A 16,870-nucleotide genomic window follows, 5' to 3' on the forward strand; every position below is an offset into this window, starting at 1 on the left:
CATTGTATAACTATGCTACACGCTGCATATACATTTGGTATTTCGTCGAGTCGCTAGCACTCGCCGCGGGTAAATATAATTTAGCAATTAGGTACCACCTACTACACCCTACCCCTCAAAAAATTAAGCGTAATTTAATAGCGCCGCTGGGCAGTCAAATTGTGGAAGACAGTTTTTCAAGTCATCATTTCTGTACATGATTTTGCGAGAACAAATAATTAACATTTTCCACATGTTCATCGTACATAACCTACAGTTGACAGTACCTACTGGGAGAGGCCAAATAATTCCTACTCCAAAACCGGGTTTTTTATAAGGAATTGTTCTTTCCTTGTCCAAAACCAACGTGATGAAAAATCCCTATTAGAACAACTGATTTTCAGAAATTAATTTTATTTTGTACTAAGGGTTACTCCACGGATGAAAACAACATAGTTATATCCCAGCCGGCTTTTTTATTGAAATACTATCTATAGTTGGTCAAGCAGATCTTGTCAGTAGAAAAAGGCGGCAAATTTGAAAAATGGAGGCGCGAAGGGATATCGTCTCATAGAAAATTTGAATTTCGCGCCTTTTTCTACTGACAAGATTTGCTTGACCGTCTATAACTATCTGTATACAGTTACTAACAACTGTTACGTAGCTACTGTAACATTAGCAGGCGTTTCGACAGAGACACCGCACTGTGATCACAATAACTAATACGCAAGATTGATGTTGGAAAGTGTTCGATAGCTTGAATGCATCCAACCAAGCAGTAGGATCCGCTCCTAACATTTGACATCGATCGTTAATTTGCACCTCGGAGGTCACTATTCTACGTCGACACACAGTTAGCGTGTTCTATCTCGGAGGTGGCGCCATCTCTCGACGAGTTTGGGTACTACATCACCCCTCCCCCCCCCCCCCATTTGTTGTAACTCACTGTTTCTTCGGTCGGCCTTCTATATCGTCATAAATCAGATACAACTAGTTGTACCGGAACAAATGGGCTAATGTGTTGGCCATCTATCATGATGATACTAAAGCAGGTCACTTTGGTGCTGATAAGACGCTCCAGGCCATATCACGCAGATATTATTGAATTGGCATGCGGACGTACATTGAGAGCTACGTTAAACTCTGCATGAAGTGCCACGTTACAAGCCTTCTATAAGCCGGCTGGACTCCTACAGACGTACAGACCCATGCACTAAGGCAGCGGTTCGAAGTGATTTCGTTTGACCTCTTTGGGTCATTACCTTCTTCATCTGACGATAAAACCTGGATCTTGGAAGATGCCACAGCGGAAAGATGTGCGATGATTCTAACTGCAGTGGCCCCACGTTGGGCGCCACTGTAGTAAGGGTTACTCCGCGGATGAAAACAACGTAGTTATATGCAAGTCGCCTTCTTTATTTAAATGCTATTCGCAAGATTGATGTTGGCAGGTGTTCAATAGCTTGAATGGATCCAACCAAGCAGTAATCCGCTCCTAACATTTGACATCGACCGTAATCTGCACCTAGGAGGTCACTATTATACGTCGACACATCGTTAGCGTGTTCTATCTCTGAGGTGGCGCCATCTCTCAACAAGATTGGGTACTACAATTTGTTTTCTACAGCGTCCTCTGCTATTGCTGTCATGAAAAATTATTTTAACTTACCCAATACTGTTATAGAACTCGAAACTATCATGCTTAGTAGCCATACAAGTGCTATTTTTATTAAGACAACTCTCTTGGTGGAATGGTGGCGACTCTTCAGTGGGTTACGAATACCCACATACCTGGAATAAAAATCATATTTTTATTGTTCATTGCAGATGATAGACGATCCAAACACGTTTTTTATTAAACAATAGACCTTGTACCTAGGAACAAAACGCTCTCTCAAACAACAGGCTCTCAATAATAATAATTAATGACGCATGCAACATCGAATTTTTATGGAATGAATGGGATGACTATAGGGTCCGAAAACAATCTTCGACATCTTGAAAAGCTCTATGGGAGATACTGCATTATGAGTGGAAATCCATTAGCCAAGAAACGCTACACATATTTGTTTAAATAAATCTTCCTTTTTATAATCGCTACATTTGTTATACTTTTTATTTTTCGATCGTAGGTACTAAGTGCAAAGTAGTTTATTCATAACAACTTAATAAAAATATAATTATTTGCTTAGGTATTGCCGTCTCATTTTTTAAATTGTACTTCGGGTAAATGCGTTGAGGGAAATTGAGCTTCCTTTTTTATAGTTGCATAACACTTGCACCATTAACCGGATAAACCGTTAACCCAGTGTCAAATTATACTGGTAACCGTGGTAACTCCAAGTTTAACCGGTTAACCCTGGGTTAGAGAATGGTGCAAGTGGCCCTAAGACATAATTAAACAATTAACTTACAATTGATGAAAAAAAGGGAAGAAATGTTTAACACAAGCCTTAAAATTTTAACAATAAAGGCCCACTTGCACCAATCCACTGACCCGGGGTTAGTCAGTTAATCCTTGCGTTAATGGTAAACCATGGGAATACCAGTACAATTTGACACTGGGTTGACGGTTAAACCGCTTAACCCCGGGTTAAATTGACTAAATTGTATCAGCTACTACAGCTTTGCGAAATTCGGCGATTATTTTACAAATTGTTAGTCATACAATATACAAATACATATAAAATTACGCACTATAACCCAAGGGGCTGCCCTACGCCTGTGACCTTCGATCTAAATCCCTTAGTTTTCTAATGCTTTTTGTAGCTAGTCATATTAACATTAACGGCTTTAAGCAATAAAGTATCCTATATTTACTTCAAAGTTCATTGTCTTTCAGATATTTGGCATCAAAGTTGAACAATTGTAGGCCAAGAAACTGGTTTTCTGGCCATAACTATTGTGTTAATTTGTTTAAAATTAAAATCTTAGACACGTTAATCGAGACGTCAGAGACGAACCCAAATATGCAGATTTCGTATACATATTTAAAATACTCCACAGCAATCTAGTTAGGAATAGTGTTTTTAGACAATGTTTAAACAAATCGTAAAAAAAAGTATTAATTTCTTTCAAAATTCGGTAAACAAGCGTGAAGATAAAAGATTGAATAACCGATAGGCGTGTCTTATAAGTCAATCTGTAGTATAAATGTAGGACATACGATTGAAATTTTCTTCTGATAATATTTTTATTTTAATTCTTCCTTTTATTCTTCATTTTATGTCTCCATACTCAAATAACATGTGTATGTGGTAAATGTGGCGAGAAAACAGCGCCTCGTAAGTTCTTAGAGTGCTCAAACTGTAATCTCCGATTCTGCCTGGAGTGTTTAGAAGTAATTGGTGTGGATTATAAGCGCTTTAAGTACTCCTGACGCGTTCCTAATAAGTACTTACTGCCTTTCGTCTCTTCCACAACCGCCACTCACTTTAATTTATTTTTTTATTGTTGTAGTCATAATGTGTTCTTTTTTATAATTTAGATGTTTAAGCCCATGGCCCGACGGAAGACCAGCGCTAGCCTAGCAGCTGCTGTGTCGGGACCATTTCGTGACCGTGATATTGTGTTACCTGTTGTTTTATTTATTAATTTTTTGTCACGAATAAACGCTTTCTATTCTAAGGACTGTATCGTTTATTATAAATACCACTTTACTTAGCCGTTTTTTCTGGTATTATATTTTTATTAAAAAAATACACATATAGTTTAATTAGTGCTTTAATAATAAGTAACATTTCGTCCTGGGAGATCACGTAAAGCATATGTTTTGGACAATATTTACCCAATCCTCCCGAGTAACTACAACGATTTCGGACAAATACTACAAGAAAATTTACGGTTTGCGAACAAGACGAGATATTACACAAAAAAAATCGTACTATGTAAACAGCAATTACATATGATTCGTAAAGCGAAACATCTGGGCATAGTCTAATCATTTCTTTTAGTTGGAAAAAAAGTTTTGGATCTGTGCTTGGTGGCCTTTTAGAGAATATGGCATGTTACTTACGACAACCCCGACTTTGATATACAATATAACCATCATGGAGCGTTTCTATCGACCTGTTCTAGCCATGGTTCAACGCCGTGAATGTCCGTTAGGCTTTGGATTTCGGTAGATTCTTTTAGCTGTTTCTCTCATTTCGCTGGCATTAGAAGCGGCACCACATTTATTTTGTGGATGTTCAATTGAGCAAGCATGAAAAGAACACTTAGATGGCATATTTTGGCAGCATATTAACCTTTTGTTTCTTTAAATCGTACCAAGGAATCAGTGAAATAGTCTCAAATTAAGCTCGATAGGCTTGTCCAAATTACATTTGCTAGACGGTATTAAAATCATCATAAAGTCCCTAAAATAAAATAAATGTAACCTTCTTATATCAGATATGGCTTAAAAATACCCCCAGATTATACCTTAAGAACATAGTAATACAAAATAATACACACGTCAACAGTTAGACCAGGTTTTATCTGTATTTATAATAAACGATACAGTCCTTATAGTCCGTTTTTTTTAGCATTAGAAAGAACTTCGCAGAAGTTCGCTTGTGGTTTTAAATCTGGCACTTTTAGCGGTAACAATTTGAAGTAATTATATGTATTGACCATGCTACATTAGATAATTCAATAATTATTAACAATTAACGAGCCTGATAAAAACTGCACGCTTGCTTCTGCGGAGTTCTTTCTAATGCTAAAAAACCAACTATAAAACTTGTCAAAAAGCCCCTTAAATTATATTGGCTTTGTACAGCAGACATGTTGCTGTACTTTTATACAGGAAAGTTGACCGCGGCGAAAGCAATCAGCGCGCATTCGAGATAACCCAATTAAACGCGAGTACTACACATACCCATTTGAAAATATGCGTTTGCAAAAGTAATGTTGGGAAATTGGCGCGGGTTCCGTAAATCTTTATTTACTCGTATCAGTCATGTGAAAAGCAACAGAATAGTTTTATTAACGGTTGGTAGCTTGGGCCCTGCCCCGTAGCTGGAAACCTTAGGTTAGATTTTTATAGTTTCGTTTAAGTATTATTCTTTCTTTGCCGGTATCATATTTACGGAGCTCCATAAAATACAAGGTTACTTACTCATGTTCGACTATTTATTACAAGTAAAAAAAAATCCTATAGTACCAACTAGAAAAAAACTTGTGTAATTTTCTAGTTCAAGTAAAGGGGCCCACTGATTAACAGTCCGCCGGCCGGTATCGGTATAGTTGTTCGGAACTGTCAAAATTTTGTTCTAACTGACAGGCCGATACCGTCCGGCGGACTGTTAATCAGTGGGCCCCTTAAAACTGCAGTTACACTAAAAAGGGTTTAAATCATTCTGATAAGAAACTGATGACAATAAACGAATTAGAGAAAACTATAATCTAATGATGAGCACTATTTCAAGCAAACCTGCCGATGCTGATGAAGCACATATGCATGATGCTCGCGGAGCATGCTAGCACATCGCACGTCACATACACGTTGCACCACGCCACGCCAAGTGGCCAATAACCTGCGAACATTTACAATTCTATATCACATTATTTTCGATCGTTAACAGCAAATTAGAGCATTTGTCAACCAGGAAACTGTTATATACCTACTACCTATTATATTTTGGTGTGTTTTTTGCACAGGCCAAAAAGTAAGGGCCAGAAGGAAATACCGTCGGTATACTTCCAAAACATGATAACTGACAAAATGGTCAAAAATGCGTTCTTTATCTAGTTGGTTACTAAGTTCTGTTACTGGATTTGCAACCTCTTTCTTTCCGTTAAAACAAATGCTACCGAAAAAATAAAAGAATGCCATAATGTGGTGGATTTGTGAGCTATAATATCAACGCCGGAAAGCAAACACGTTGTAACCCACACAAGGTCAAATTTTTTTTATTGCATTTTTGGAATCTCCAATTTTTTCTGCGTCGATAGGTCGAATCCACGTGCCAATACGATGAAAAATGGGGAAAATAAAACACAATATTTTCTCGTTTTTCTTGAAATGTACTCGGCAAACACGCAGTAATAAGCAAAAAAAACTCAATAATTTGAATCACTGTATTTACAGCATTTTGAATTCCATATAATTTATACTTTTGTCATGTACAACCTCCGTGGGTCTGACGCCGGTGTAGGTTACTACAGTCAAGGAATTTAATTTCCTACCCGTTTCGTTGAAATGTTGTTAGGCATTCACGATGCATTAAGGTCGAAATTTTCATTTTAGTATTGATAATATATGTCAATACCTATTATTTGTCACTGCACATCACAGATAACCTCTTTGCGAAGTCATTTACTTATCTTATAAATAATAAAACACATGTCAGTTGGTGTCAGTGTCAATCGAGAAAATTGTGAAATAATTTTCAACTATACGAAATTAATTTGAAAAATATTAAAATGCTTGCCGCAAACCGTGAAGTATTGCGAGGACAAATAGTGGAATTACACCAGGAAGGAGTAGGGATTCATGAAATAACACGTCGATTAAATGTGAGTAGGGACACTGTTCGCCGTTGGGTACGGCGATACAATGCTGAAGGAAACCTTATTGATCGAAGGCAAAATAACCATCGCCCGCAAGCATTAACCGAAGACCAACGCCGATTAATGCAACGTCAATATATTTTGGATGGCTTTACGGCAACAGGACGGTTTGCAGAAATGTTTGACGTTCACCCTAGAACAATAAGGAATTGCCTACATGCTATGGATTTACATCACAGGCGGCCTGCGAAAAAAATTGCATTGACCGAGGCTCATAAAGCAGCCCGACGTCACTTCGCCCGTCAGTACTTAAATTTTGACTGGACGTCTACAGCATTTATTGACGAAAAGACATTTTCCAGTTCTCAAGCCGGAAGGTTACATGTGTGGCGGCTTAATCGAACCCGGTACACAGAAGACCACGTCGTGGCTAATCATACTTCTGGACGAATTACTGCAAACATCTCGGGTTGGATTTGTTCGGCGGGTGTGGGAGAACTCGTCAATTTGCCACCTAGAGCAACCGCTCAGGACTATGTAGACCTCTTAGACGAAAGTGTGCTTCCGACATTACGAATTCATTATCCGCAACAGGAAATTGATTTTGTGCAAGACAATGCAACCATTCACACCGCGAGAATAGTGCGTGACTGGTTCCATCGCAACCAAGCACAAATAAAACCTATTCCCTGGCCTGCAAAAAGTGCTGATTTGAACCCTATAGAAAATCTTTGGGCCATAATGGTCCAAAGATGGGATAACCAGAACGAAAGAACACGAGAAGCACTAGTCCGACACTGTCATAGAGTGTGGGAAGATTTTCGAGGCACTAATATATGTGAACAATTAATTGCATCGATGCCAGAACGCCTTCTGGATGTCATTCGCAACTTTGGTGGATACACGCGTTTTTAATTGTATTTTTTTGTGAATATTTTTTTTATTCGTTGCGGTGAAAAGTTTGTTTTTTATAAATACCTTGCTGAAGTGATTAAGTTTAAAAATAGTGGTTTTGTTTTGTTGTTTCTGTTATGAATAATATAAATAAAGAACGTCCATTATGCTTTTATTGAATTATCACTTTAATCGATTCTGTTAGTTTTCCGACAGAAACATTTTGCTTTCAGCCTATATATCGGCACCAGTGTCTGGATTCGTCGACAATCAACAATTCAAACGTCGATTCCGAAAGTTCGTTATCTGCGTTCCTTTTATTCGAATATTGCAAGAGTGAAAGCGATAGACATATATTTTGTTAAATTTTCGATTACTGTCATCCATTTGCAGCAGTGCCTTGACGTTTTACAGTTCACCATGTCAACGTAATTAATCATATCAGTTGCCTAGTAACACAAACAAATGCGTCTGATATGTCAGGGAACGTTATGCTTAGATAGCTCTTATGATGACTGTTTGCTATACGATATTGAACTTTAGGTGGGTAGGAATTTAAATTCCTTGACTGTACGTGTTTGCCGCTCATGAATGTGATTGTCTATTAATTGAAAATAGTGACATTTCTAAACCGAAAAATATAAAATATTGGCCGACTAAAACGTGGCATGTGTTAGTTATCATGTTTTACCTGTATAAAAAATGGAATGATTTTTGTGTGTTTGTTTATAATCATAAAAATAATTACATATAATTCAAAAAATACAGTGATAAAATACTACTTCACACGGCATTATAAGCAAATTCTAAAAACTAACGTAGAACGTATTATTTACAGGCAAACAGTTAGTACTGATTCTAATATTTTTATTTTATTATTTCTCCCTCCTTTATTGAACAAACATATGACAATACACTCCTTATTTACTAAATTACTTCAAAATTTATAATACTGATTTTGTTAGCGTTTACCGAGCATATTTAAATCTGTTTTAAGTTAATTTAGTATTATCTAGTTGTATAATATTTAGATCCCGTATTGAAAGAAACGTCTACAGGTAAATAGTAATGAATAATGTTGTAATATTATAACTAGGTTCTTAATTATAGGTACATTCAGGCAAAACATGTTAACGTTACTTTATATATTTTGCGTGACCAGTTTTATGAGATATGAATGAAAGAAAGAAGAAAGAAAATTCATTTATTCACGTCATCATAGCTACAAAACCAGTTAAACTAAAACAATGTATAGGTCAGATTGACGTTAAAAGGGCGTTACTTCTTTTAGCACTGGGACAAATTTAAATATTTAACTATCTTACGTTAATATCTTCAACTTTATGTTTGTTTTATGGCGGTAGGTCTCATAATTTGCTATCTTTTAGTTACTGCTATGTTTATTTTCTCCTCTCTATGTGTTGTCTGTTTTTAATTTTATTATTGTCTGTATACACTATTAGCTTTAAGTTAATTATAAGGCAGGCCAAGCCCCCACTGAAAATCAGCGCTGCGGCTTGCTGTAGCATTACGCTGAGTGGGGGGGGGGGTCCTTTTAACGTCAATCTGACCTATACATTGTTTTAGTTTAACTGGTTTTGTAGCTATGATGACGTGAATAAATGAATTTTCTTTCTTCTTTCTTTCTTTCATATCTCATAAAACTGGTCACGCAAAATATATAAAGTAACGTTAACATGTTTTGCCTGAATGTACCTATAATTAAGAACCTAGTTATAATATTACAACATTATTCATTACTATTTACCTGTAGACGTTTCTTTCAATACGGGATCTAAATATTATACAACTAGATAATATTAAATTAACTTAAAACAGATTTAAATATGCTCGGTAAACGCTAACAAAATCAGTATTATAAATTTTGAAGTAATTTAGTAAATAAGGAGTGTATTGTCATATGTTTGTTCAATAAAGGAGGGAGAAATAATAAAATAAAAATATTAGAATCACTACTAACTGTTTGCCTGTAAATAATACGTTCTACGTTAGTTTTTAGAATTTGCTTATAATGCCGTGTGAAGTAGTATTTTATCACTGTATTTTTTGAATTATATGTAATTATTTTTATGATTATAAACAAACACGCAAAAATCATTCCACTTTTTATACAGGTAAAACATGATAACTAACCCATGCCACGTTTTAGTCGGCCAATATTTTATATTTTTCGGTTTAGAAATGTCACTATTTTCAATTAATAGACAATTTTAATATCCAAAAATATTTTGTGTGAAAGTAAATTTGTCAAAAAGCATTTCTAAATTCCCTTATTTGAGGATCAAACTTTCAACTCGCGTTTTTTTGAAACTATGTCTCAGGTAGTTATCATGTTTTAGAAGCATACCGACCATACATTTAAGTGATTAAGCTACTAACGGAACCAAATTAAATAAGGGGCTATTCATAAATTACGTCATTTCAAATTAGGGGGGGGGGTCTGGACATCGGATGTGACGGTAGCATGAAGTAGGAGGAAATGGGCAAAAATCGATGACGTAATTTATGGAAAGCCCCTAAGCAATTACCAGATAAGCAATAAAAAATGTTATTAAATATTTTTTGCTTAATATCCAGAATCAACCAGTTTTTGGCAGGATTGACAGGAGTTGGTAACAACTGTATTGCGCCTCGGCCACTTTCAGGTTAAGCTTACCACTCATCCTGCTTTGTCTTGGATACGTCATCTATCAGGACGTACGTAATTAGGGAATTATATACCAGCTGTGGCCTGTACCACGAGCAAATAATTAAAACATAGATTGTACCCCTCAAATGGTGACACTTTTGTTCAGCAACTTTTATTAAAATTATGAATTATTTAGACTCCCTATTTTTATACAAAATAAATATTATCTTCAATAGACGCCATCGCCACGCCATATCATTGTGATTGACGTTGCTTGTCACGTCTTAAACATAACAAAATTCGCAATACATTTCGTCTTAGAATAAACTTTAAAGTGTTTTAAAAATCAAACCACAAGCTATTTTTAAAAGTCGCTGAACAAATGTTGGTCAGTATGAGGAGTTCAGCCTACAGTTAAATTTTTTGCTCATATTACACCTGGTATACAAAAATTTCGCTCCGAAATATCCCATTAGTTCAAAAGGCTTTTCCTTTAAATATGATCTTGCGATAAGGACGGTTTTGCGGCTCTTCTCGCACTCCGACTGAGCTGAGCGTACGCGTGAACGAGATGGATGTGCGTGCTCGGGAACGTGGATATCATGAATTGAATTTTAATTTGTTGTAAGTTTAACAAAAAAGTAATCGATGTGTTCCCAAAAAATAAAAGAAGCGCATTTTAAGCGAAAGTGTTTTTTGTCTATCGAGCTAATCAACAAAAATTTTATCGACCAGGGATGTTGCGGATGTAGATTTTTTGACATCCGCAGATGCGGAAGCGGATATTTAAACCCTCACATCCGCGGATGCGGATGCGGATGTCAAGTTTTGGTACTTAAAAAACGTCAAATATAACATTTTTAGCATTTTTTATTTAATAAAAACGAAACGTTTAGTATTTGAGCAAGAACATAGGTGCGTTTTATTTAATAAACAGTAACTTGGCCGACTTTTCGGGATCTAGACGATTTCGTTATATATAATGACGAAATGACCTAGCACTTACGCCGCCGGCGCCGCCACTAATACGTTCCTGTTACCGACTTGGTCGACAATCGCATCATGCGGATGCTCCGCATCGATATTATGTTGAAAATAATGCGGATTTTGAAAATAATGCGGATGTTCCGCGAATGCGGATGCGAATATCCGCAACGTCCCTGTTATGGACGTAAATGTATTTTGCTACCTACTGCTCTGAAATGCTAGCTAGTATGTGGAGAGTGGGTCATTCCAGAATCCAGATATCACAAACAAGAATTATTTTAAAAGAAAGTATATTACGGATAAAAGGATTACGATACATTTATGAAGTCTTACCCAGAAATCCTGGTATTGCCCCCATTGGCATGACGAATAAGCTGACTAGCAAGTCAGCAATAGCTAATGACAGCAAAAAATAATTTGTTACATTTTGTAGTCTTTTATCCAAGCACACTGCCAAGCAAACCAATATATTACCCACTCCGCCGGCTATTATAAACATGATTACAAATAGAAAGCTCCAATCGTACTCGATTCTTGTAATTGACTGCAAAGAATCATTTTTGAACTTCCATTTGCACTGTAACGCTTCCGAAGTACTGCTACCGCTATAATTTCGATCGAAATGGTTGTGAAAACAATTTAACTGGTCCCAATGGCAAGCTTGAAGCACCGGAAGACTAAGCCATAAGTCCTTTAAAGCACTTTCAAATACAACTGAAAGTATGTTTAGTTTAAAGTCAGCGTCGCAGAATGAATTGTTGCGGTGTATACCCAAAGTGTCATTAAAACACCTGTTACAAGAATAGGAAGTCTCATTTTGAATGTCAATATTCAAACTGCAATGATAATAATTCTGTGTAGTTAGATATGCGCTGTCTTGACATTGAAATCCGAATGTATAGTCCCCGCATGCAGTGGCAGTTCTGTGGCTGCATCTATAATCTTTTATGTCCACGAGCGGAGTGTAATTCGTCATTCCGGCGCATTCATATATTTTGTCCGTAAAGTCGGTTTGCTGGAGGCATCGGTGTTAATGATTCGCCACTCTATTTTTATCTGTAACAAATGGTTAGTTCTACATGTATAGGTATTTCCCAATACAGTTAGCAAGTTTAAGGGATTATCAGTGCATAATAAAGTACAGTAAAAATACGAAAAATATACTGGTACAGACAAATTAATTATTCAGAACAAATTTAACTAAAATATAGTTTTTAAAATATAATGTCATTGTCATATTGTAAAATATTATTTGCATCTGATGCAAAGTTTTAGTTGTACTTTGCCACACGAGGATAAAGTGCAACTTTCTATCAGTTTTTGAAGTACAAAGAGAGCCTTTACGAGATCAGATAAAATCTTGATATAACATTGGATGATGTTATTTAATAGGGCACTGAGGGCAGCTACCTTATCCCGTGGTGCTACGCGCAAATAACCTAAGGAGACCTTCCCTAACTTTATAATTTAGCGGCCATTGACATTTGCAGATTTTGGAAAAAGTACAGTCAGTGACAAAATTGATAATTAAGCAGTCAATTTTTTTATGCTAATCGATTCCATTTCTATCTAGGATCAAAGGCGTTTTAGAGACAATATTTACCTTTATTAGAAATCAAAACAAACAGTATAACTATGATTGAAGCATTGCCTGAAACACCATTACCTATATCACAATACTGACAAGACGTTAGCTTCAATGAAAAACACCGGGTTTCACAATAGCGCTACAACATAATCATGCACTCTCTGAAATTGAGGCCTTTGAGTTAAAAGGCACTTCATAGGGAACTTTTCTTAGACCGGAGACAAAGATACGAGGAGCGTTCATTATATTTTCGGTACTGAAGTGTTTTAAGGCGACGGTAGCGTCGGATAAAATTTCAGATATTGTCAATTTACCCCATTTCACACACAAGCGCACTTCACGCACACTAAATACCCTAACTTTACTGGAACAGGTTAGTGACCTATCATGTTTTTTTTAAGATTGGACTTGTTTCGTATTGACCACTGGGCTCCTTTGAGGAACAGGGACTGTATAAGCGTTCCATTGAAAGACGAAAGAGAAACAATACATTTAATCTTGCTTTCCTTCTCTGTTCATGTCACACGTAAGATGTCAGTCAGATGTAAAATGTTATTTGGGTAATTCTTTATCTTACGCTTTTCTTGTGTTACTTTAAACCTTAAAGAATAGCATATATTTTTAAGAAAATAAGTAAACTCTATATCAATATACTTAGCAATTTACCTCTAGTTTTAGGTCAACCTAAATGTATTAAAAACATGTAAAAAAATTATAAGTGCGAAATGTCACGGACCGTGTAGTGTGACTTCCCCGGATTTTGTATTTTTTTTTAATCTGAAGTAATTTTGCAATAATTTATACCAAATATAAAACACTAATCCCTGTCCTACAGCACTGTTTAAAAATTGTATAGGGTGGAAAGATAAGTCGGGCCCTGGAGGGAAACTACCTCAAATCCTTAAGCTGGCTCATTTTACTAAAGGCACTGGTCCCACCGCGAGCTAGTAAGTTATGAGCTATCGGCTATAAACACGAACAAAAGATAAGCACTCCCGTGTAAATAAAAGAGACACGGCGATATTTATAGTTACTCGCCCAGCGGTGAGCTATAAATATCGCCGTCTCTTTTATTTACACGGGAGTGCTTATCTTTTGTTCGTGTTTATAGCCGATAGCTCATAGCTTACTAGCTCGCGGTGGGACCAGTGCCTAAAGGAGACTTTCCTTTATTTTTAAAAAGAAACAAAACTGCATTCAACGTATTTTTCTTATTTTCTTCAATTTGGCTTGTCTAAAAAAACTTAAGTAAGTACTAAATATTAGATTTTATGGATATTTTGTACGACAGACGAGTGTAACCTAATTTTTCTTGGAGAAATGTTACTTGTTAACATTAACTGTATCGACTAGTAGAATAGAATTGCGAGTTTTTATTTTTTGGAATTTTTAGTCGTTTCGTGTCCCGAGCGAGGCAAGCGAGTTTTAGAAAATCTTTGAATGCAGTTTTGTTTCTTTTTAAAAATAAAGGAATGTCTCCTTTAAGTAAAATGAGCCAGCTTAAGGATTTAAGGTAGTTTCCCTCCAGGGCCCGACTTATCTTTCCAGCCTGTATAACGACTTTATATCATTTTAAACAACATACATTTTGTGATCAGTTTTCGTGTCACCGCCGCGCTGCGGGAACTATATAAACTGCGAAACTCGGTAGAGAATTATCTTTACAGCAGCAACCAACCAGCAGCCTTATGTAAGTTTTTTTTAGGACAGCAACACTGTGTTGTTGCCAGATTTGCAAATGGCAGAAGAGCGAAGTTTTGTTAAAAATTTTTTTGGTAAGTATTAATTTGAAAAAAGTGTCAAGCTACTGAGCTTGACAAAGCCGTCAAAGCCGTGTGCGAGTTTTAGAAGTACCACTTTCACGCTATTGTTTTTCACATAAGATGTATCTCATAGATACTCACGACCGTGGACTAAAAAAGCTGTCATCGCCACGGACTTTTTGAGTCCATGGCGGTGACATATAGATACGAGGTCGTGAGTCGTGACATTCCTAATACGTGTGATTGATTTAGAGGCCTTGATTATTTTATTTGTTCATAATGCAATCTTTCCAAATGGATTTTTACTAGTTTACGATATTTTGCTGTTCTGGGCTTCAATAAAAAAAAACTTAAATATGCTAGAAAAAGCTGATTGTTAAAAAAACTAAGAGAATGCGAGATGGAATTAATTAGGGAGACTCCTCCCTCTGATTACTACAGCACTCCTACAATACCTCTACAGGAAAGGACTGCTACTACCACAATATCGAGACAGTGTTATGAGTAGGCAAAGGCGCCAGGCCTTAAAAGAAAATAGAAGAACAGCAGAAACAATTACGTAATTTCAAATCAAAATGAACAGGCTGTTAAAGAAAGTTTCTGAAATTCCGATTAAAGCCAGAAAAAGACGATAGGTATTTGGCGTCACCGTAAATTATCGGCCGAAAGCTTTTTTTTTTAATGTTGATAATTCCATGATAAGTCCTGGGGGATCAAGGATACAATCACACAACATAAAATAAACCTTTGTAAATACCATGGATGCAATTAATAAATGATTATGATTCATCACAAGTAATAATAGAATTGTAAAGTCAAAAAGTAGTGTGATTCAGGTTCAGATTAGTGAGATTCTTCAGTTGAATCATCATTTTAGCATATCTAACTAATTTAGGTAGGTACTATGATTTCAAAGTCTAAATTATTTAATTCTTCTTCAAAATGTTCTATTATTGCTCAGAAGGTTTTCTTTAAATAGATTTGACTTAATATACTCGTATGTTTCGGCCTTTAACCAGGTGGTAACCTCATAGCGACCACAATTCTACAACCTATCTCCGGCAATCTTTTCGGCCTTTAATGATTTGATATCAACCACTAAAAAACCAATGACTTTTTTAAAGTTTTTTTAAATACATTTTAGGGATCGCTAGCGCAATACAAGATGATTTGTTTTTTCAATACTTATCTCCGGCAGTATTTTCGTCGATCTATTGATCATCGACATAAACGTTTCGTTTACGAGCGTTTTGTCGACATAACTTTTCAACTGCGACCGATCTACACATTGGTTCACCTATGCCTGTTTCAGCGACGGCTGGCTGTTTTAATTTTTAATCGGTCACTATATCGATAAAAACGAATGTGTTCTAGTATTCACCACAAATGAAAATTGCAAACTTCTGAATGCTGCGAGTTACTAGATGATTGACTTTTTTTGTCCTTTACTACACACTCCATACAACATTTTAAATGCTCTTACCTGTAATAATTATAAATTCGAAAAAAAATTCAGTGACTAGAGCGGGCTGCCGCTGCCGCCACGACCACCTGCGGGAGTCGGGACATTGTGCCCCGCCCACGGCTCCCAATACCGTTGACATAGTGCGACGCATGCGATGGACTCGAGCAATGAACGAGAATGTCATGCGCGCCTATTATGGGGCTATAGGGAGGCACAGCTATCCGCCTATCGTTCAAGAATACTGCCTCTGTTACAGGCTCTTGAACCCACCATCACCGCGTCGGCTAATAGCGACCAACATCTTGAGAAACTCTCGCTAGGTGGTTACATCAAGGATCAAATTCGGAAGGCGGTGAGTGTGTAACATCACTAAAATAGCTAGCGTGGTCGAATGTTAAAACAATGCAAGCTGTTAGTTTGGGATGAATGCACTATGACCCACAAAAGGGCGATCGAAGCACTAGATCGTACTATGAAGGATATAAACAGCAAACAAAATATTATGGGGGGAATGGTGGTACTTTTAGCTGGTGATTTCAGGCAAACTCATCCAGTGATCACAAAGGGCACACCGGCAGATGAAATCAATTCATGTTTAAAGACATCAACATTGTGGGTTCATGTTAAAAGAAATGTCTAACTACAAACATGCGATGCGAGTAAAGCTGCATAGTGATACACAAGCTGGGCAATATGCGGCTGCTCTTCTGAAAATCGGAGAAGGTCGTGTACCAACAGATAATAATGGCATAATTACTTTGAATAGTGAATTCTGCAATATTGTTCAAAACATGCATGATTTAAAAAGCAACGTATATCCCAATTTGACACGTAATATACTTAACCAACAGATAATGGTTGTGTGAAAGAGCCAATTTAGCACCAACGAATGAAATTGTAGGGCAGATAAATGATGAAATCATGTCACACGTGGAAGGTGAGGTGGTCGAATATCTGTCCATAGAAAATGTCGTGAACACCGAGCAAGTGACGTCGTACCCTAGAGTTCCTCAATTCTTTGGAATTGTCAGGGGTGCCTTCTCATAAAC

General features: G+C 36.6%; 1 protein-coding gene across 1 annotated transcript in view; it reads right to left on the bottom strand.

The window, feature by feature from the left end:
- LOC134678820 (5-hydroxytryptamine receptor 2A) overlaps nucleotides 1-12,020 on the bottom strand; it is a 38,292-nt gene extending 26,272 nt beyond the window's left edge. Inside the window, exons 1-3 of the mRNA XM_063537526.1 lie at nucleotides 11,339-12,020; nucleotides 5,396-5,498; nucleotides 1,649-1,770 (exon numbers count right to left, since the gene is read on the bottom strand). Coding sequence (XP_063393596.1) covers nucleotides 1,649-1,770; nucleotides 5,396-5,498; nucleotides 11,339-11,981 — 868 coding nt within the window. The 5' untranslated portion in view covers nucleotides 11,982-12,020. The remainder of the gene's footprint in view (nucleotides 1-1,648; nucleotides 1,771-5,395; nucleotides 5,499-11,338) is intronic.
- Nucleotides 12,021-16,870: the final 4,850 nt, after the last annotated feature.

This window comes from Cydia fagiglandana, chromosome Z (assembly GCF_963556715.1).
Source record: "Cydia fagiglandana chromosome Z, ilCydFagi1.1, whole genome shotgun sequence".
NCBI lineage: Eukaryota > Metazoa > Arthropoda > Insecta > Lepidoptera > Tortricidae > Cydia > Cydia fagiglandana.